This window comes from Rhincodon typus, chromosome 6 (assembly GCF_021869965.1).
Source record: "Rhincodon typus isolate 14 chromosome 6, sRhiTyp1.1, whole genome shotgun sequence".
Classification (NCBI taxonomy): Eukaryota; Metazoa; Chordata; class Chondrichthyes; order Orectolobiformes; family Rhincodontidae; genus Rhincodon; species Rhincodon typus.
The window spans coordinates 24,625,947-24,649,114 of record NC_063337.1 but is presented as its reverse complement, the minus strand read 5'-3'; the positions used below and the strand labels follow the sequence as shown (position 1 = coordinate 24,649,114).

The following is a 23,168-nucleotide window of genomic DNA, read 5'->3' as shown; positions in this document are numbered from 1 at the left end:
AAGATAGGAGTGCAGAAGCAGGCCATTCAACGAGATGTGGCTGATCTCTTAATCTTCAACACTGCTTTGCTGTCTTTTCATTTTAACCCTTGATTCCCTTACTGAATAAAATTGTGTCAATCTCCAGTAAAACCTTGAATTGTTAAAATAGCAGGTGGAGGAATAACATGATTGTGTTCAGCAGTCTCACTTTTGCAAAACCAACAAAGCCTACAGATGGATAAATCAACTCTTTGGCTGCCCTTGGAAGACAGATAGCAATGAACTCACCCATGAATTATTGGAGGCATTGTTTTCAACTCAATAGTACACAAAAGCTCCACTTGTCTATTCAGCTGGATGGACCTTTCCTTCCTGTCCTGACACCCCACCAAAATTCATCCCTCCAGCAATGCCATCAAAATAGATTTACAGATTATTTATCAACAGTAACAATTTGTTTTCAATAATGCCTCTCTTGTGGAAAAGCATCAAAGAACCTCAAGGAGGAGATAGATTAAAAAAAAAGACCATGAACTGAAGAAGATATTAGGAAAAAGTTGTCATAGGTTTGGTTGAAGTTGTGAAATTTAAAGAGGGATTTAAAAGCTGTGGGTGGGGGGATAATTAGAAAGGTTTGGGAATGGAATGCTTGAGAGTGAGGCCTAGTCAATTGTTGGACAACAATTAATGACAAGATAAATTGAGAAGGCATGCAGAGGAGGCTGAACATGGTTTGTAGGGTTGGAGGAGATGACAGAGGTAAGGAGGGGCTTAGTTGGGTTTTAAGCACAAGAATAATTTTAAACACTAGAAAAACTGAGTCAATATAGGCCAACAAGGACAGAGGATAGATGGCAAGGTACATCACTTTGGAGATCAGTTGAATTATACAGAGGGCAGGAGGTAGGTGACCACAGGAACACAGGACATAGGAGCAGGAGTAGGTCATTAGGTTTTAGATGAGTATACTCAGACATTAATGAGGGTGTCAGTGGGATATGTGCTGAGCTAGAGATAGAATCAGGTGCTATTTAAAGAGGTGAAAGTTGGTACTCTTTAGGATGGAAAGGATATGAGTTCGGAACTTCAGCTCAGGGTTGTATATGCTGCAAACTGTTGGGTGGAGGCTGAGATCGCGGTCAGGAGGGAATAAAGCTATGCATAAGGATAAATTTCAATCTTCTCAAACTTTAAATACATGAAGTTTTGCCTCAACTAAGAGTAGGAATCAGAAAGACATTCTGGCTGTGTAGTGGAAATCAAGGAGTAAACACAACACATTTGCAGATCTGTATGTTGATACAGAAGAGAATAGAGTCAGGAGTAGATCCATAGGGATCTCCTGACGTGATGGTACATGTGGGAAGAGAAGTCATTCATTTTCTGAAGAAGGGTACCGATCCGAAACATCAACTTTCCTGCTCCTCTCTTGCTGCCTGGCCTGCTGTGTTCCTCCAGCTCTACACTGTGTTATCTCATTCATCTCTCTGCTGCTTGTGGAACCTGCTGTGTAAATATTGGCTGACCTGTTTGCCTACGGAACAATAGTGAGTACATTTTAAATGTTATTAATTATTTGTGAAATTTTTTCAGATATCCAAATTTGTTCTGGGTTTTGTTTTTCTTCTGATAAGGAGCACATTTTCATCTTTCCAAACCACTTCAACTGTTTAGTTTAGCTCATGCAATCCTCCTCACGATAAACAAATTATAGACAGGAAGCACTGACCAATCAGGAATATTTGTGTTTATTACCATAAAAATGGGAAACTTGGGTGATATGGATATCGTACTCATTACATTCTCCTTTTGAAAATATTCCACTGGGCTCTATTCAAGGCAAACTCTAACTTTAAAGTCTGGGTTTATTTGGGTGTTGCCTCTTTGTTCGCTGATAGGACGCTCCTGGATGAGAGATCAGGCGGGTTAAGTCAAACCCTGGTCACAGCCAGTGTTGGCTTCTAACTGGCCACTGGGATATATGTGGGAGCCACTTGCACTCTCCCCTCTGGGTCAATCCCTGTTAACATAGGGTCACACGTCAGGAGGACAAAATCAGTTTGGTTATTTAGCAACCAGAAATTTTACTGAACAGACAATCATGACGAGAAGGATTCCCTTTCATATTGCCAATCTGATTTCTCTCCAGACTAATATCTAGCCCAAGGTTCCCTCCCGGAAAACAGCTAAGATTGCACGTTGCCAATATCACTAATATTTTGACCTTGACATTTTACACTGACTAGACACTGACTAGAAATCTAATTCAGTTACCTAGCTCAAACTGGTCTGAGAGATTGTTGCAGGTCTGCTGCACCTCTTCACTATTCCAGCCCAGGGGATACAGGGCACAACCAGAGCCAATCAGTAGACCTGGAAAATAAAAAGGATAAACACATTTATTGGACATTTGAACTGGGTGATATCTGTGCACATTATAACACCAACAACGTACTAAAAACCTAACCTGGCACAAGTACACTTGTCAACCTTGTACCCTTCTATAACCTTGTTACACGATCTACCTCATTCCATTTACACAATGCTGTCCTCAATGTTTGGCCTTGCCAATTAAGGAGTCTGGGACCCAGCAGGCTTGCTGGAAACATGGGGTCAGTTAGCACAGTTGACTGGATGACTGTGATCTGCAATACAAAATGATACCAACACTGTGGGTTCAATTCCCATACCAGCTGAGGTTACCATGAAGATTCTGTCTTCTCAACTTTGCTCCTTGATGTGGTGACCCTCAGGTTAAATTTATCACCATTCGTTCCTTTCTAATGAGCAACCGGCCCCATGGGACTGCATGTTTTTTTTTTCAGAAACAATGATATGTAAAGGAGTTGCCTGAAAACTGGATTTGAGTCCAACGCAGTATTGGGAGGAAATACTCAGCAGTGAAGCAAACTAACTGAATGATGTGAAGCTAGTACCCTTAGGTCTCAGCACAAAGTTCCCCTGTTGATGGGACAGCTTTCTGAGAGGAGACATGTTGCTTTCGTTTGGCCTAACCAAAAAGAAAAACAACAGGCAAACTGTGCTTGAGGCTTTTTATGACTCACCCAACCCCCCTTTCCCCCTTTTTAGCTTTGAAACCTAATTTCAGTCACCACAAAGGTCAGAGTCACATTTCACTCATTTACTCCAGGCTACAATCATGTTCTGGACCCTAAAATGTTTTAACAAGCCATGCCTTAACAATCCACATGCCGAGTCTCTAAGGAGGCCACATACAAACTTTAATGTTCCAAATGATCTCCCTTTAACTGTCTTTTGCTGCTGGACTATTAAAGGGCAAGTACAGCATCTGCTCTTTACTAGTCTGAGTTACACCAGCAGAATGGGAACAACACAAAGAAAATTCCCAGCTTATTTTCCAAACATTTGGGTGCATGCTTGATGAGGGAATTGTGGGAGTCCACCAAAACTGCCACAAACACCAGCTCATCATGTTCAACTCCAGGTAAGTGCAAGAACTTGGATGCAAGGTTTGTTTCTGGGCAGCAGAAAGCAGAACTGAAGGACAGAATTTAATGATGAGTTCAGAAATGGAGTTGCAGTGTAAAAGTGGGGGGGTTGGTTGGAAATCACAACTCCCATGTTATCATGTTCTGGGTAGGAAGGGTGCAGAGGTTATCTGAGGCTGTTAGGTAGCCACTTAAGGACTGCTTAAGGGCACCCTGTCGTTGGAACTTCTACCAAGGGGCAGCCAGGGAACTCACTGCAGAGTTAGTCACACAGCAAACCCTCCCAGGCTTCAGGAGGCAGGGGTGGGGGATGGGAGGTCTTGATCTCAGGTGCTTTGCGCCCAATGAAGGACCTCTCCTCCCATTGCTAATGGCCCCAACTGTGGGATGTCCCCATCTTACCTAGATGCCGTTATGATGCCAAGCCGAAGTTATTAAAGGATATCAGGGATGTTGCTGATACAGGAAAGTTTCTGATTGGCAGACAGCTCTTGAGGGTTAGATTCCCACCCTCTACCACCTTAATCCAAGAGGAGACATGACATTTTTTAGTTAAGTGCCTGCCCCTTTGCATTGGGCTTCCTGAAAATATTCAATATGGGATTGTGAACTCAGCCTCAAACATTACTTCCTGCCTGAAGTATCAGGCAACATCCACAATGGGTGCAGTCAAAACACACGCTGTGTTACTGCTCAGTATCAACTTTGGGTGTTTGAAGTCTCTCGCCTCGATCAACATATAATTAATCACAAGAAACAAGTGAGTGCTCATGGATCATTTTTACATGATTGTACTATCGGTGCCGAAAGTATGCAGGCAATTCTAAGGGGGCATTTACTGCAGAAGTCCGATCCGCCCATTAAATGTAATATGTGAACCTCTTTGGACACACTACTTTAAACAGTAATATCAACCTAATTAAATTCAGGAAGATGCATCCTCCTCTCTAGCCTTTCGCAGAGGCCTTTAAACACTATCAGGTTATCCGACTATTGTAAATGTTTCACTCCCAATCTGCACTAGCGTCTTTGCAGTCACATATCAAGCTGAAATACTCAACTTACAAAAACATACTTACAGCGAGATCAAACAATTAAAAGGCTTTTAAAAATTTGTTCACAGGATGTGGCCGTCACTGACTTAATCAGTATTTCTTGCCCAGCCCTAATTATCCCTGAGAAGGTGGTGGTGGATGGGTACGCCCATAGTGCTGTTAGGAAGGTAATTCTTGGATTTTGACACAGTAACAGTGAAGGAACGGATATAGTTCTGAATAAGGATTGCACTGAGAATTGGAGAGGAACTTGCAGGTATATTGACGCCATGCATCTGTTGCCCTTGTCATTCTAGGAGGTAGAGATTGTGGCTTTGGAAGGTACTGTCTAAGGAGTCTTGGCAGTTACTGCAGTGCATCATGTACATAGTTCACACTGCACTCTTCCAGGAAAATGTAAAGTATTCCATCACACTCTTGACTTGTGAGTTGTCGATGGTGGTTGGAGTTTTGGGAGACAGGAGATCAGTTATCTCACCACAGAATTCCTAGCCCTTGATTTACTCTTGCAGCCACAGCATTTAAATGGATGGTGCAGTTCTTTTTCTGGTCAATGGTAATTCCCAGGATATTGATATTGGGGGATTCAGTGAAGCCCATTCAATGCCATTGAATATCAAAGGGAGAAGTTAGATACTGTCTTTTTGGAGAGAAGTGGAGTTTCATTCCTGATTGTAAATTCACTGCACATTCAAACACCATTTGTAAAAGGTACATTTGCGACATAATAAATAACTTGACAGCAATTTGTTGGTAATGGATTAGAAGTGCATATATCTATTGTGTTTGGGTAATACAATTTGGTGCTAACTGGTACTAGGACAAGAGCCAAACAGTTTATTTCTTTCTCGCTGTTTGAAGAATTGTCAGTTAAGTGGTAGCACTGAACATGTCTGTTTCTGCTCACTAGCATGTTTTCTATGGCTTTCCTCAGCTGTAATTTTATTGTTATTTATAACCCATTGTTAAAAATAACAGCAATTGTAAACATGAAATGTCTCAGACAATTTATACTGGAGCTTACATTTGATGTTTTATTTCACACTGTGCTAAAACTCTACCTTTTATGTCCTTGTATAATTGTTCTTGGTTAGCTCAGTTAGCTAGATCACTAATGTGTGGATCAGATTAATACTAACAGCACAGAGATTGATCATTTTTCCAGCTGAAATAAACTTGGGGCGTGTCTCCTCACCCCACCAGTAGTAAAAAGAACCACAGTATTTTGCTGTGGTTCAGTAAATAATTGCCAAGGACTTGCCTTTGGGAAGAAAAGGCAAAAAGAATATTCATAGAACCACAGGAACATTGAAAATAGGAACAGGAGTAGGCCATTCAACCCTTTGTGCTGCTTCACAATTCACATGATCATGGCTGATCATCCAATTCATTACTCTGTTCCTGCGTTCTCCCCTTATCCTTTGATCTCTTTAGCCCCAAGATCAACATCTAACACCTTGTTGAAAACATTCAATCTTTTGGTCTCAACCGCTCTCTGTGACAGAGAATTCCAGAGGCTTACCACGCTCTGGGTGAAGAAATTTTTCCTCATCTCAATTTTAAATGGCGTACCCTGTAGCTTAAACTGTGGCCTTTGGTTCTGGACTCCCTGGTCATTGGGAACATCCTTCCTGTGTTTACCCATGTCTAGTTCTGTCAGAATTTTATAGCCTTCTATGAGATCCACCCATCATTCTTCTAAACTCAAGTGAGTATAGTCCTAACCATGCATCAGTCCTGCTAACCTACGAACCAGTGTGGTAAACCTTTGTGCGTTCCCTCCAAAGCCAGAACATCTTTCATCAGATAAAGAGACCAAAACTGCACACAATACTTAAGGTGTGGTCTCAGTAAGCCCTGTACAACCACAGCAAGACATCCTTGTGTTTGAACTTGAATCCCGTTGCTATGAAGGGCACTATAGCATTTACCTTCTTCACTGCCTGCTGCACCTGCATGCTTAGTTTCAACAGCTGATGGGAAAGGACACTCAATCCCAATCTATCACTGTTCACTCTCCCACCCATCTTGGAGTTACCTGCAACTTTCTTGTTGGTCTGGGAAATATTGACTGTGTTCCCTCAACAGACAATATTCAATGACAGTGTGGCAAAATCTGTCCCTGAATTCAGCTAATTGGCAATCACCATGTGTTCAACTGTTTGCATCTCCCTGCAGGGAAAGTGTTCGGTATTTCTTGACAACAGCATAAATATAGTTAAGGCCTCAAAGTTATTGGAACTGTAGTTGTGGAGTCTGTTCTAGCACTCTCATAGCCTGAGCCCTGGCCATCAAATTCAACTAAGGTACATGTTTACCAACAATGTTGGCATTTACTTTTCTTCTGGTAACTTTCATAACTCACTACCTCAAGATACCCACTTTTTCCAATGAATACCATTTCTCCATCCTTTGGTTGCTTTTTCAAGTATTAGAATGTGCTATTGCCTCAGACCATGCTGTGTCCCATTACTTCTTGTTTGAAATTGTCAATCTGGCTTCAGGTCCACCATTAGACTCAAATTGAAATGGTCTAAATTATTACAGATTACGTTCTGCGTAACTATAATCATGACTCTTAGGTCTTCCTCAAAACCTTCAGGTTCTATACCATCATCCACTAATGTCCTGTCTCTACACTCCATCTCTTTCCTCATCAATCCAATCATACCTGTCAAATGTGGAGTCAACTGCAATACTCCAAAAATCTTCCCTTCCTACCTGTCTTCTCTTTTCAACTTCTTCTTTTGCTTTTAAACTCTTTATCAAATTCCTGTTATTCAATTTATTTTTCAGCCCCTCCCAACCTAACTCTCCCTCTTGAACTTATTTCTCTTCTGCATGGCATCTGCCTTAATGTAACTATTGTAAAGTCTTCATCCAAGGAATGCTATAGTAATGCAGAATCACAGAAGAGTTATGGCATGAAGGAGGCCATTCAGCCCATTGTGTCTGCCTCCGTTTGTTAAATGAGCATCATTACCTAGTGCTAACCTCCTGCTTTCTTCCCATAACCTTGCACATTATTTTTATCCAAATAATCATGCAAGTTGCTGTTACGGAGCATGGCATATCAGAACTTCATTACAAATAATTCAAAGCACATATGGAGGTTATGCAACCCATTGTGCCTGTGTCTTCAAAATGATATCCAATTGGTCCCATTGCCTGCCCTTTTCCTATAGTCCTGAAAATTATCCCTTTACAAGTAGATACACAATTGTCTTTTGAAAGTTGCTGTTGAATTTTCTTCCATCATCAATCAGGCAACGCACTCCTGGTCATAAGAATTCACTGCATTGAAAAAACGTTTAATCATCCAGTTGCCTCTTCAGCCAAATAATAAGACAATTATCTTATTATTCTACTATATCAGTACTACTGAAATGTAACTTTATTTATAAGCACTTCGGCTTTATTTAATTGGTGCTTGTTTTATATTATTTTATTAAATTCTAAATATTGAAGCTTGGTCTCTCCCAATATCTCTTTAAAGTCTTCATCTCAAGCAAATGAAAAAAGTAGCAAAACAAGCTGAGAATTATAACCTTGAAGCATAGACACATTAATCTAATGATGTGTATTCCCCAGAACACATGTGCCACCAATTTCCGCTTCAGGTGACAGTATTTCCATTAGCTTCTTTATTGCTTCAAAGGGGAAACTGGTTGGGCTGAGCAAGTTACATCCTTAATTCTGCACTGGTTTGGCAGCTATCAGCTAAATATCATTGATTAAAACATGACTATTTTTCAGCTGTTTGAGAAGTATAGATTCTAGAAGAAAATAAAAGGACAAGTTCATAGTTTTTACACCTGTTCCCAATAGCTGTTACGTTTGCCTTAGAGAATTGAACAAATTTGACTTTCTCCTTTAGTTTCTTCTTCTTCACAGCCCCGTATCATCCCGTAGCCCAGGGTAAGCCTATGGGAAATCTTCCTCTGTTAATACGCCATCTATAAATCAGAGAATTATTCCCAAAAACTGGAAATCTTTAAAAAATCCATTATTGTCGCAAAACCAAGAAGGAATGTGTGACCTAAAATCTCCAGCCTTAAAAAAGATGCAATTAAAGTGAAAATTATTTATACTTTGAACCAAGTGAAATACTTCAGGGACTATTTGCCTGGAACATCAACGGACTGAAATATCTTAGGGACAGTCAAATCATAGTGAGTCTTTGGATTTAGCTCTAATAATAATTAATGAGACGACCACATAGATAAATTACAGTGACACAGGACAATATCCAAATGTTAGAACCTGGCAAAATGTCCCTGGCCAACTTTATTATCCTTTTAGTTTTGCAGTCGTTGGTCTACTTATGGGTTCTTTTCAAGTTAACTATCAGGAATAAAAATAGGTAATAAGGGCTGTGATTTTCTTCCAGGTTGAAGTCAACAGATTTGAAGTCAGCACCATCTCTAATAATGTTTTAACCTTATGGGTATAATGGTAATTCTCTACGAGCAAATGCCCACTAGATATATTTCACCATAGGAAAGCCAAGGAAGGACTTGAAAAGAAATTGGTAAATAAATCTAAGAAAATCCAACTTTTTAAAATATAAATACATGAAGCACAACAGAATGTCAAAAGAAAGAGTGCAGTTTATTTGGGATCATTTTGGTACCCTGTGTTTGAGGAGGATACTTCTGTATTCACAAAAGTGTAGGTGATACAGACTTCTCAATCAGGGAGGATTGTGAAATATCAGGTGAAATTAATAAAGTGAAAGAGGATGTATGAAGGAGTTTAATGTCTTTGAAAATGGATAATTCCTAGGTCTGGATGAAATGTATCTTCATCTGTTGAAGGAGGCAAGTATAGATATTGTGCTGTGGTTGAATTTTTCTGAGAAGTTTACATGATGGTTGATGACAGTAGTGAGTTGTTGCAGTTTATATAGATTTCAGGAAAGCATTTGATAATGTCCAACATAACAGACTGTCCATGAAAGCAAAAGCCCAATGCAAAGTGGCAGATTGGATGCAAAATTGGCTCAGCAACCAGAAACAAATGTTTTTGCAACCAGGATCTTGTTTCCAGTGGTGTTCCAGAGGGCTCAGTGTTAGTTATCTTGTTTTTTCTATTACATGTCAGCAATTTGGACTTGAATGAAGGGGTATTATGAAACATGAAACAAGCTCTCAAAGTGGAATCACGCAGTTCTGAAGGCAGCAAGGTAACATAACTGGACAGAATAGTGGCATACCTGTATCCCACTGCCCTCCAATTAAGTTCTGGACAGGAAGACCCAAGCCTGAGTTTCCTGCCCTGCCACCAACGGAGGTCAATTAATGACCGATTAATGATCTATTCCAGCCTGGGCTGCAATTCCCTCAGCTTCAGGTGGGATTGGTAAACCAGTGTGGGCAGGCAGCCAGTTGGTTGGATTGGGTCCCCTGGATGTGCACTGGATTGAGGGGCTGGACGCAGAGCAGGGGGATATGGTGGGCCTTGCTATGAAGAATTAGGTCAGGTGTCTTGACACCTTTTCTGCAAGTAAGTGCTAAACCCTATGACCCCAGAAGATCTATGTGTACCTGTTTAATCCTGTTAAGAATCTTACATGATTCATTCAGATTGTCTCTCACTCTTTAAATCTCCATGTATTTTAGAACCAATTTATTCAGCCCTTCATCGCATGACAACCTCCTCATCCCAGGAACCAATTTAGTAAACCTTCACTATACCACCTCCAAAGCAAGTGTATCTTTCCATGCAAATAGATACCAACCCCAGTGCATAATGTGGGCAGAGTGATCGCTCTTCCTGATAGTGAGCTTAAGGGCAAAGAGGGTATTTAATTGGGTGGGATGGTGGCATATCTGAGCCTTGTTTCTCCACACCTCCTGAGTTCTAGATAAGCAGGCCCATCTTTGGCCATCCCACCCCTTCACCAGTCTAAGTCCTTAAGTGACTAATTAAGGATTTATTTGGGCCTCACGCAGCTGTTGGCAGTAACAAGTTAGTGGCAGGCAGGACTGGCGATGTGCATAGTGCACTGCTGATAAAATTGTGCAGTCAGTTTTGTATGGATTCTGGTTTTGATCAGAAAAACTGCTGCTGTTTTAGGTGGTTCGGATCACCCCCAGTTCCCTAGTTCTGACACCCGACTTAATTTAAGCATGTGAAGTGAAGAAGGCAGTAGACAGGTGTTTCAGGGCAAAGAATCTCTGTGATTATTAAATACAAAGGTGAGAATATCGATACAGTGTGGAGCTGGAGGTACACAGCAGGTCAGGCAGCATCAGAGGAGTGGTGAAGATTGGTCAGTGGGGAGGGTGGGGCGGAAAGGTGGGGAAGGAGTTGGACAGGTTGTGTTGAGTCAAGGAGGTGGGGATGAGAGGGAGGGTTGGGCATGGGATGAGGCAGGAGTTGGGGAGATTTTGAAACTGGTGAATTCTATGTTCAGGCCATAGGGCTGTAGGCTCCCGAGGCAGAGGTGTTGCTCCTCCAATTGGTGGATGGTGTCATTGTGGCACTGGAGGAGGCCCAGGGTGGACATGTCACCAGGGGAGTGGGAGTGGAAGGGGGAGTTAAAATGGTTAGCAACTGGAAGGTGTTGCTGATTATAGCATACAGCACGCAGAGGCTCCACAAATAGGTCACTGAGTCTAGGCTTGGCCTCACCGACGTAGAGGAGGCCACATCGGGAGCAACGGATACAATAGACCAGTTTCAAAATCTCCCCAACCCCGGCCTCATCCCATGTCCAATACTCTATCTCATCCCTGCCTCCTAGACCTGACACAACCTGTCCATTTCCTTCCCACTGACCAATCCCCACTATCTCTACCTGCAACCACCTATCGCCATCCCACCTACCTTCCCCCAGTCCCACCCCTCTTCCCTCTATTTATTTCCCAGCTCCCTTCCCCGACTCCATCCTGAAGAAGGGAAGAAGGGTCTAAGCCCGAATTGTCGACTCTCCTGCTCCTCTGATGCTGCCTGACCTTCTGTGTTCCTCCAGCTCCACATTGTATCGACTCTGACGCCAGCACGTGCAGTTCTTGCTTTCTCCAAGGTGAGTATATCACAAGGAATAAAAGGCAAATGTACTAAACAGGGAAACTGACAAATCAACTATTCAGAAGACAGAGCTAAAATATACAATTAAAACAGGATAATTACTGTCAGAAACTAAACTGTAGTTTAATCACAGACACTCTAATCAGACTTTCTGACCCCAGGGTGCCCTGCACTGCCACCAACCCACCTTCCCCTCCCTGACAGCGAGGTTGGATACTTTGGGGTCTCGAGGAAATAAACTCACCACTGGAGATAGATGCAGTTTGAAATACAGCTGGCTGTTCCCGCTTGCTATAGCCAGTGCTTCACTGAAGACTTAGGACGGTGTAGGCCTTTAGTCTGGGTTGAGTCCACTGATACGGTAAGACTTGTTGTGGATGTATCTGGTGAGTATTTTGGTTTTCGTACTTTATGATCGGTTTTGTGAGTGGGCTTTCACCTCAAGCTGTGTCTGAGAGATTGTGATATTGATCAGGGCGGTGGATTTTGGAGGTTGCCGTCTGTCAGGCCTCCAGGTCGTGGTTGGTTGCGGTGGTTGGAGATGGCTGTAGGGATTGTTTTCGGTGTGGTAGCTCTCTGGAGTCCTTCTCCTGCTGGTAGCTGCGGGGAATAGCTCTTGAGGCGGATCACTCTTCTTCTTCCTCTCTTCTCCCCTTTATTTTCAGGTGAGATTGGGGCCTGTAATTATCCTAAATTGCAGGTCTTTTATCTCCGTCCCAAATCTGTCTTTTCCAATTGTGTTACTATTGCCCCCTTTTGAGGTGAATTGGCTTCCCAATAGTTTAGAGTAGGTGAAAATGTATTTTGATTAAGTGGAATGTCCAGTATTTCTGCGAAAAAGTATTAATTGAAGTTGAATGTCTTCATGTCCAAAAAAGCTCCATAATGTCTGGGTTAAGTTGGTTTTTTTTTAGAGTTGAGGTGTGAATTGGATTTTCGGGCTGAACGATGGTTCCAAGCAGCCATCACTGTCTGAGTAAGTTTCCCAGAGCGTAGCACAGCTGCCTTTTTTAAAAAAATTTTAGTAAGTTATTTGCAAAGTCCAGGATTTTGGTCCAGTATTCCAGAAAATGAGGATCTTTGCTCAATCCCACAGTTTGTCTTTCTGGAGCAGGGCTGTTGGGGCGTGCAGAGGGGGAAGTTCACTTGATAAAATGCACTCAATGCCTGATCAAGGGACTGAACATTAGGAAAGTGATTGGGTGTGTGTGGGAGTCACAGAGAGATACTCTCTTGCAATTACAGCCGACCCCTTTGCAGTTCTTTCCCTGTGAGCCCCAACCTTTGAAAACCCTCCCCACATTATTTAGCTGTGATTAGGGCCCTGGTGCTGCTAAGCACAGGATCTGCCAGCTCCGACTAGCTCGCAGTCCTCAGAAGTTGTGACTTATCACCTAGGGTCTCGATTCAGGGGAAGGTTTGCTGATGTCCTTGCCACTGCCAGACTAGATTGTGGTTCACCAGGCACCCTAAGAAGAACCAGTATGTGTCTTTTACTAGCTTTTCAGTAGCAGGCTAGACCCCTAATGCTTCAGCAAGAATTGTCTTGGCACTCTACAGCATTCTGGACTGAACATCAAGTTTAAACTCATTACATCATAATCTTAGGCTCCATCTTCTTTCCCTCATTTTTATTTTGCTATGCTGTGGTCATTTTCATCTTCGTTCTCCATCTCTTCATGTTGCACTTAGATGGATTTTATGTAGTAATTCACATGTAGCAAAACCACTTTCACTTAGAGAAAATTGGTTCAACCCAGTTGGGTGCATAAGGACCCCAAGAGCAGAGAAGCAGTATGTGGGAACAATCATTATACCTGAATGATGAGCTTTGATATGCACTCAATATTAGCATTATTACAATTGGAAGTGGAAATTGAGATCAGAAAGCAATAAAGGAAAAAAAAATTGAATCAGAGATAGTAGGAACTGCAGATGCTGGTGAATCCGAGACAACAAGGTGCAGGGCTGGATGAACACAGCAGGCCAAGCAGCAACCGCAGGAAGTGCTACACCTGCCACCATACCTCCCCCCTCACCCCCATCCCAGGCCCCAAGAAGACTTTCCACATCAAGCAGATGTTCACCTGCACATCTGCCAATGTGGTATACTGCATCCGCTGTACCCGGTGTGGCTTCCTCTACATCGGGGAAACCAAGCGGAGGCTTGGGGACCGCTTTGCAGAACACCTACGCTCGGTTCGCAATAAACAACTGCACCTCCCAGTCACGAACCATTTCAACTCCCCCTCCCATTCCTCAGACGACATGTCCATCCTGGGCCTCCTGCAGTGCCACAATGATGCCACCCGAAGGTTGCAGGAACAGCAACTCATATTCCGCTTGGGAACCCTGCAGCCCAATGGTATCAATGTGGATTTCACAAGTTTCAAAATCTCCCCTCCCCCTACCGCATCCCAAAACCAGTCCAGCTCGTCCCTGCCTCCCTAACCTGTTCTTCCTCCCACCTATCCCCTCCTCCCACCTCAAGCCACACCTCCATCTCCTACCGACTAACCTCATCCCGCCCCCTTGACCTGTCCGTCCTCCCTGGACTGACCTATCCCCTCCCTAACTCCCCACCTACACTCACCTTTACTGGCCCCATCCCCGCCTCTTCGACCTGTTTGTTTCCTCTCCACCTATCCTCTCCTCTATCCATCTTCTATCCGCCTCCCACTCTCTCCCTATTTATTTCAGAACGCCCTTTCCCTCCCCCTTTTCTGATGAAGGGTCTAGGCCCGAAACGTCAGCCTCTCTGCTCCTATGATGCTGCTTGGCCTGCTGTGTTCATCCAGCCCTGCACCTTGTTGTCAAGGAAAAAAAAAGGCTGCTTGGGAAGTAATGAAGGTGGGTGGTTGGCAATGGATTTGGAAGGACGCAGTGACCTGGATATGAATAAGTAGGGTGGGAGAAACAGGGGCCAAAGAAACAAAGTTGTGTTTTTCTTTGGGGGGTGTGGTGGATGACAGCCCACAGTGTTTTGTATAAATGATTAAAGTTAACTTGCTCCACACTCATGTAAGTATACTACAAAACCTTATAGAACATAGAACATTGAACAGTACAGCACAGTACAGGCCCTTTGGCCCACAATGTTATGCTGAACTTTTACCCTAAACCTAAGGTCTATCGAATCTCCACCGCTACCTTATACTACCATCCATATGCCTATTTAATAGCCGCTTAAATGCCCCTAATGAGGCCGACTCCACTACCCTCTCTGGCATTGCATTCCACGCCCCGACCACTCTCTGAATAAAGAACCTACCTCTGACGTCTCCCTGATATCTACCTCCTTTCACTTTAAAACTATGTCCCCTCGTAAAAGCTACCTCCACCCTAGGAAAAAGTCTCTGGCTGTCTACTCTATCTATACCTCTGATCATTTTGTACACCTCTATCAAGTCACCTCTCATCCTTTGACGTTCTAAGGAGAAAAGCCCTAGCTCTCTCAACCTTTCTTCGTAAGACCTTCCCTCCATTCCAGGCAACATCCTGGTAAATCTCCTCTGCACCTTTTCTAATGCTTCTACATCTTTCCTGTAATGAGGCGAACAGAATTGGACACAATACTCCAGATGTGGCCGAACCAGGGTTTTGTATAGCTGGAGCATAACTTCACAGCTCTTGAACTCAATCCCTCTATTAATGAAAGCTAACACACCATATGCCTTCTTAACAACTCTATCCACCTGGGCGGCAGCTTTCAGGGAACTATGGATATGAACCCCAAGATCCCTCTGCTCCTCCACACTGCCAAGAATCTTTCCGTTAACCCTGTATTCTGCTTTCAAATTTGTCCTTCCAAAATGAATCACCTCACACTTTTCAGGGTTAAACTCCATCTGCCACTTCTCAGCCCAGCTCTGCATTCTATCAATGTCCCTTTGTAACCTCGAACAGCCCTTCGCACTGTCCACAACGTGACCCACCTTCGTATCGTCCGAGAACTTGCTAATCCACCCTTCCACTCCTTCATCCAAATCATTTACAAAAATCACAAATAGAAGAGGACCCAGGACAGATCCTTGTGGTATACCACTCGTAACTGAGCACCTTGTGGTACACCACTTTTCGGCTTCCTGAGGGCAAATCAGTATTGCACTGGGGAGCGAAGCTGATTCAAGCCCATTGTTTGCATATGCACAGGGCTTCCAGATGAGGCTGTGAAGCCAATAGCATTTACTAATGTGGCAGGTGGCTGATTTCTGGCGGATAACATGGGAGTCAAACCTGTCCTCCATATTGGAAGCTAAAGAGGCAATTTCAGCTCCTGATAAATGTGCCGGGGTGGGGTGGGAGGTGGGGTGGGGGGAGCAGGGGGCGGGGTGGGTGGCCGGGGGCGAGGTCCTGCTTGCATGGTTGAATTTCTCGAGCATAACATTTCACGTTAATATCATGAAGACACATGTACAAGACACTGGTTAGCCCTCAGCAGGAGTACTGTGTACTGTTGCAGGCATTCCATTACAGGGAAAATGGGAATGCATTGAAGACAGTGCAAAAGTGATTCACAAGCATGGTTCCAGAAATGAGAAACTCAGTAATGAGGGCAGATTTAAAAAGTTGGCCCGCTCTCCTTGGTGAGAAGAAAGCTGAGAGGAGGCTTGACAGGGATTTTCAAATTCACAAGCGGGCTGGACAGAGTAGATAGGGAGAAGCTCTTCCCGCCTGTAAAAGATTAAAAAAAAGTACAAGAGGGCATAGAGAGAACAAGTGGGATTTGAAGTGATGTGTAACTGAAACAATGCTGATGTGTGAAAAACATTAAATACTTAGGTTATGGAATGCACTGCCTGGAAATGTAGTGGAGACAGGTTCAATTGAGGCATTCAAGAGGGCATTGTATAATAGTTTGGATTGAAATGGTGTGCAGGGATGTGGGGAAAGGTAAGAGATTGGCACTAGGTAATAGAACAGGTGCAGGCACAATGGGCTGAATGGCCCCTTCTGTGCCGTAACAATTCTGTGATTCTGTGACCCACATATATGCAAATTTGTTAAAATTAGGCCTTTAACTGAATGGCTTTGTTCATTGTTTTCAAAATGCTAGTACCACAAGGGTACATTTAGAATGTTCTAGCATTTATTAGGTGGGGAATGTTCCTTAATGAGGAGAAGTCTCACAGTTTGTCCAAAGTTTTTGCAGCAGATTAGTTTTGCTTATATCAAGCTGCCAATGCAAACAAAGTCTTCCTGTGGGCCTTTTCCAAGTACATATTTTATTGACAGTGCTGTATGAGTGCAGGTTATGAGTTTTTAATTTTCTTTGTCTCATTCATTCCTCAAGGATTTTTAAAGTCTACCTTGGGTTGACTAACTCCATTAGCCAGCGTTCCTCTAGAAATCACTTGAGAGGTAAGTCAGTGTCTCTGTGAATATATAATTAGCAATGAACTCCACCAAGATCGTTGTTAGTGATTTTAATTCACATCCTGTTTTACACTGAGTGTTTTACTGAGTGCAGGAGGTGTGATTCTTTTTACCCCTCTACATTGTAAAGAGAAATAATCATATTTGTAACTTACTGCATTTTGATTACTTTTTGTTATTTATCTACAAATAAACCTGTTTGCTAGTTTTAGATTACGCATGCACAGTAGTCACAGAATATAGTTTAAGTTACAAATAGGCTTTATAAAAGTGACAGAATCAGAGCTCCGTCTTGCTTCAAGCTATTAACGTTCTGCATTTGATTTGTTTCATGTGAGACTTATAACTAGGTCAAGTATAATAAATTCAAAGTCAAACAGTCATTTTTGAAAGGAATAGTTGTTTTAAGCATTGCAGCCTGTGTCTAATCAAATAAGAAAGACTTGCATTTATGTAGCACCTTTCACCTTTTCCCAAAGGGCGCTGCAGCCAGTTAAGTACTTTTGAAGTACTATGTGTTAATGAAAACATGGCCTCCAGTTTGTATACAGGTGCCAAAACATGGCATTCTGATAATAAAACTATCTGTTTATAGTTTTGGTAGAAGGATATTGCTCAGGATAACACTGGAGAAACTTCCTCATGCATCTTTAAAACAGAGCCATGGTATTGTTTATGTCCATGAAGATGACAGATGAAGAAATCTCAGTTTGAAGTCTCCGGTTGACATCTCATCTGAAAGATGGCGCCTCCTTCAGTGCAGCATTAAGATGTCAACTTAAATTATGTGCTCAATTCTCTGGAGTGACACTTGAATCTAGAACTACTCAGAAGTGGGTGTATTACCACTGAGCAAAAGTTGACAACTATAATAACTATAATTTAATAGCTGGTACAAAGGATTGATGCAGCTCCAACTACACTTTCCAGATATAATGGCTTTATCTACCGCTACAGTATATCGCACACAAGTCAGCATTTATCTTCCCTGAAGGTCTTACAAAGGGCAAAACTAATGCTCATTCTTTTTAGAAAAACTGTCAATAGAAAATTCTTTGCACTCCTCTCAAAGGCACCAACTCTGATGTTGGTGTCCTTGTGGTCACTCTGGTAACTTGTCTAAATGGATACTAGTGGTCCAGCACAGGAAAGGAGCATCTCAGCTGAACTCTATACTCCTCTAATCTTTGACATAGAGGCACATCGCCACAAGATACCTGGATAGCAGTCTGGGGCAGGAATCCCTGTCACCAAACAGCTGTTTTCCAAATAAACCATTAACATGACCTCTATACACAGTGCATCTTCTTGTACTCATTCACTTGATGTGGGCGTTGCTGGCCACTTATTGTTCATTCCTACCCAATGTTGAGAAGGCAATGGTTGATCTATCACCTTGACCTGCTGAAGTCCATGTGGTACAATTTACCCAGAATGCTGTTAAGGATTTGGCTGACAACAGATAAAATGGATTTTGCAACAAATTCTTTAATCTCCACCCTGTGGCGATCACCATCCCAAACATGTGGGTGGTATTTAATGACGGGGGTCCTATCCACCAGCTGGAGAGCCAGCAACAGCCCTGAATCACTCCTTTTCGGGAATGCCTGCTTTATTAATTTTAGAGGCATTGGCTTGGCAATAATGTCACTGGACTAGTAATCCAGAATCCCAGGCTAATATTCTAGGGACATGGGTTCAAATCCCATCATGGTAGATGGTGAAATCTGAATTTGATGAAAATGAGGAATTAAAAATCTGATCTAATTTGGACCTTGAAACTATTGTCAATTGTTATTTTAAAAACCCAATGGGTTCACTAATGTTCTTTTGGGAAGGAAATCTGCTGTCCTTGCTTGGTCTGGCCTGTATGTGACTCCAGCTCCACAGCAATGTGGTTGACTCTTAACTGCCCCCTCTGGGCAATTAAGGATGGGCAATAAATGCTAGCATAGCCAGTGACATGCACATCTGATGAATACATTTTTTAAAAGTGTCACTCAGGCATTTAATGGGAGAGCAAGCACTCTCTGGGATCAGGGAACCCCAGGGAGTGAAAGTCCTGCCCAACAGAGAGCTTCCAGCCCATCAGAAGTCTGCAGCTCAATTATATGTCAGTGCACCAGGCAAACAGTGGGTGCTACTGGTACAACACCCAACTGAGGCCTCGTGTTGAAACTAGATCCATGGCAACAGGTGAGTGGGGATGAGTGAAGGATCGGGAGGAGGTGCCTTGGCACCAAGGATAGGGTTTGGCTCTCAGTAGGCACTATCCACCCTTCCCCCCAGCCAAACCCCTCCCCCCCACCTCTCCCCTGCCTCCTTAGGAGGTTTCAAGCAAACCTACATGGCTTTGCTTGTCAGGTTCTCCACAGAGCAACCCTCTCAGGCTGCCAATCTGACCAAGTGGACGCAAGATGAAGCCCTTAACTAGGTTTCAATTGCACACTTAAGCCAGCCACGTTCTGCAAAGTGGGAACAGCATCCACAGATCTTCCTGCCACTGACTTGATTGAGATGGGAGATGAGAAGGCATGGAGTCCCAACCTGTACCCTCCTACCTGGTTAAAATTCCACCCCCCCCACCCAAAGTTACAAGACTATGCACTAAATTCTGACCTGTTTCAGGGGAAACATGTGGAAAAAAAACCCACAGTCTTGAATCACATATTAATTATGTGTGATGTTTCCTTTGTATATTTGTTACTAAAGTTGTCAAAGCATGCCTCAGACTTGATGCCAACTCTGTAACCAGGGTTGCTATGTGGAGCACAGCAATGTGCCCATGTTCTTCATGGTTAATTCTTTGTCTATTTTTGTCTAAAGACAAGAATGTACAGGCTGTGCATAAATTGGAAATTATACAATTTCATTTCTTCTTTGTCTCATGCTAAGTTTTCTCTCCAACTGTGAAGAAGACTGTGGCCAAGTTTGATCTTGTAAGCATTCAGTTTCCACATGTATTCAATAACTGTCACTGTACGGCAACACTGAGCGGGCAGTCTGTCTGACTTTTCTCCTTCCCGAATTTAGGACTGCATTCTGCCCGTTTGCAGTACCCTTATCATGTCCTCAACTGAGATCACTTTACTTAGCAAGGACTAACCATCAGCTCTGGGATTTTTTTGACTTTCTGTGGTTCCTGAAGATCTGATTCACCACTGAACAAAACGGTCAGTTAAGTAGGAAAGTCTATTCATGCATTATGGGATGTTTCATAGCCTGGCTTGTCTCTGGTTTAAATTCTACCATTCAGCAACTTGTTGCTTATGCTTGCAATTGCTCTTAAAAATACAACAAACATTTAATATTTTCAGAGATTTAAGCTTCAGATGCATTTGTGTTCGAGAGACACTAACACGATTAGGTCAAGTGAGGTATCACTGGTTATTTTGAAACAAAATCAGACTTTCAGAGATTTTCAATGCTAGAACATAACATTCAACTCCTCCTGGTTATGGTTACAAACTGTTCAAGTAAACCAGTGTTTAGATGAACACAAATACACCTACTGAGAGTCACCACTTGTGAACTGGACTAATTTGCAAGTGAGATCAATATTAAGGACTGGGAAATGTTAATATTTTAGCATTTTACCTGCATAATGCATTCACATTTGGTAATACCTAAACTCTATGATTAAGAATAACTCTCCCTAATACCAAAGTAGGAATTGATTTCTACTGTTTGGTTTTCCAGTAACAGAGGGCATCAATTTAAGAATGAAGTGAGTGCTCAGCAAAACATTTTAACGTTGCATTTATTACACTGAGGAATGTTAGGATATGACATGCATATCAGAATGGCAGTGAAAGCTGAATCTATAATAGTTTTCAAAGGAGAAGCAAATAAATATAACATAAAGGCAGGAATCAAGGATTATTGGATGTAGATGAGAATATGGAGTTCAAAACACAAACAGATCAGCTGTGATCTTAATGAATGGGTGGAACAGGCTCAAGGATACTTCGACTTGTGCTCCTATTTTGTGTGTTTGTGTGTTCGTTATTGGAAAAGAAAATCCCAAGAGGAATAGAGAAAATATTACCCACATTGTGCACCTTTCTGACGTGTCTGAGCAAGACTGTCAATTTGTGTCAACAAGCAATGTCTGGACGCACATAATCTAAAAGTCCAAAGTTCAAACCGAAAGGATGCTACTTCAGTGAAGGAGTCTCTTAGTCTGGAATTATTGCCGTCATAATCAGCAGTAAAGCGTGAATATTTGTGTTGCAGTTTGGAACAAATTCAAGAAGCTTGACAGCACCAAGGACAAAGCAGCCCACTTGTTTGGCACCACACCCGCAAACATTCACTTCCCTCCACTTCTGATGCTCAGTAGCAACAGTGCGTACCATCTACAAGATGCACTGCAGAAATTCACCAAGGTCCTTAGGTTGACATCTTTCAAATTCAGAAGAACTTTGATCTAGAAGGACAAATACATGGCAGATACATGGGAACACCATCACGGGGACGTTACCCCCCACCACCACCCCAAGCCACTCAGCACCCAGACTTGGAAATATATTGATGTTCCTTCAGTGTCACTGCCTCAAAATCCTGCAAGAGTGTGTCTTCAACTGACAACTAAGACCACATGACTCAACAAGATTCTGCCCCATGTTTCAAAAGTATTCACCTTGAGCACTTCAGGACATTTGGTGCTCATGACAGACGCTATATAAATGCAAGTCTTTCTTTTCCTCAGTGGCATTCCCTTGCTTGGTAATAGGTGTACCCAATGTACTGGAAAATTCTTAAAAGTCAAACCCAGTCAGAGAAGTTATCCTCCCCATGTTTTATGGGGATGATGAACTGTCAAGACCTCACTGGTTTTTCTCACTCGGAGAATAGCTAACCCTGGTTCAAAAATGGAATGAACCTCCTGCTTTCCTCAAAGCAAAACATGCCTTGAAGGTGCTTGATGTCTCAACACTTCAATGCCTAAAAGGAGGTCACCCAGTTCAAGGGGGAGTTTGCTTACTCGTGGAAATATGAGTGCAACGGTTTTACGTTTAACATCCTGTAACATTCAATTTGATTTCTTTATATTAAATAAAACTGTGGAAATTTAAAGAATGTTTCTGGTCCATCCATTCTGCCAACTTGGAATCAAGTTGGTCTGAGGGAGCTAAGCTGTGTTCTGACCATCTGCAATCTCATCCTACTTCCCACTCCTGTGCTGACCTTGGTCCTGATCGCTGACCCTGCATGATTCTGAAGGCTGACAGTAATGAACACCAGCAGAGTTGCTGTCTTCCACAATAAAAGGAATTACACTTGAAAAAAAACACATTACACCAATTATTTTATCCTTGATATGAAATGGAAGTTGCAACATCTCATTCTGTCCCGATATTCTGGGACTTACCAGGCCACAGAAAGCAAATAATTGTAAAATCTAGAATTAGAAGAGAAGATTTCTAGGTGTCAGAATTTTTGGAGACCAGTTTGTGCTGTCATGCCTGCTGTGCTAAAGCTCGTCACAGTTCAAATAGGCCCCTGCAGTTTTATTTATTGCCTGGAAACCAAGTCCAAGCAAAAGCTGAGCGTAACAAACTGTCACTTTCCTGTCATCTCGCTGTGGCATGGAGTTAGACTGCTAAACAGTAACTGACTAGTGATGGTTCCAAATGTCTCCTTCAAAATTCCGATAAGTGCTTGCAGTATTATTCCTGAAGGTACCATTAAGGGGCTGACAACACAGTTTGCTGTTTCCTGTTCTGAGGAAGGGTCACCGGACCCAAAACGTTAACTCTGATTTTTTTCTTCACAGATGCTGCCAGACCTGCTGAGCTTTTCCAGCAACTTCTGTTTTTGTTGCTGTTTCCTCCACAGTTTCACAATTTTCCAGCTTTCAGGGCAATGACTGCGCTACCAGCCAGCAGTCAGTAGAGGGATAAGGAAATACTTTTGATCTGGGCACCCCCCTTCCCCAGGACACCCCACCTCACCACCTCCCTGCAAGATTTGCCCGATTCTGTGCACCCCTGACATCCACGCATATAGGAATCAATGAATAGCAATCACAAGGAGCTTTCGTTCCTCTCTCCCCATTCCAAGTCCAAGATACTGAAGTCAATTGTAATGGTAGGGTACACATACTATCTCTCCCAATGCTTGTAATTTGATCTTCCTGATTATGAATATTTTAGAAAACGTGGTTATGAGACAGTGTCACATTGTTGTCCAGATCATTCTAAATGTCATCCCACTTAAAGTGATTAACAAATTCTGCTTCCTTGGG

General features: G+C 42.6%; 1 protein-coding gene across 1 annotated transcript in view; it reads right to left on the bottom strand.

Moving 5' to 3' along the window:
- lhfpl6 (LHFPL tetraspan subfamily member 6) overlaps nucleotides 1-23,168 on the bottom strand; it is a 167,454-nt gene that overhangs the window by 4,996 nt on the left and 139,290 nt on the right. Inside the window, exon 2 of the mRNA XM_048598242.1 lies at nucleotides 2,257-2,355. Coding sequence (XP_048454199.1) covers nucleotides 2,257-2,355 — 99 coding nt within the window. The remainder of the gene's footprint in view (nucleotides 1-2,256; nucleotides 2,356-23,168) is intronic.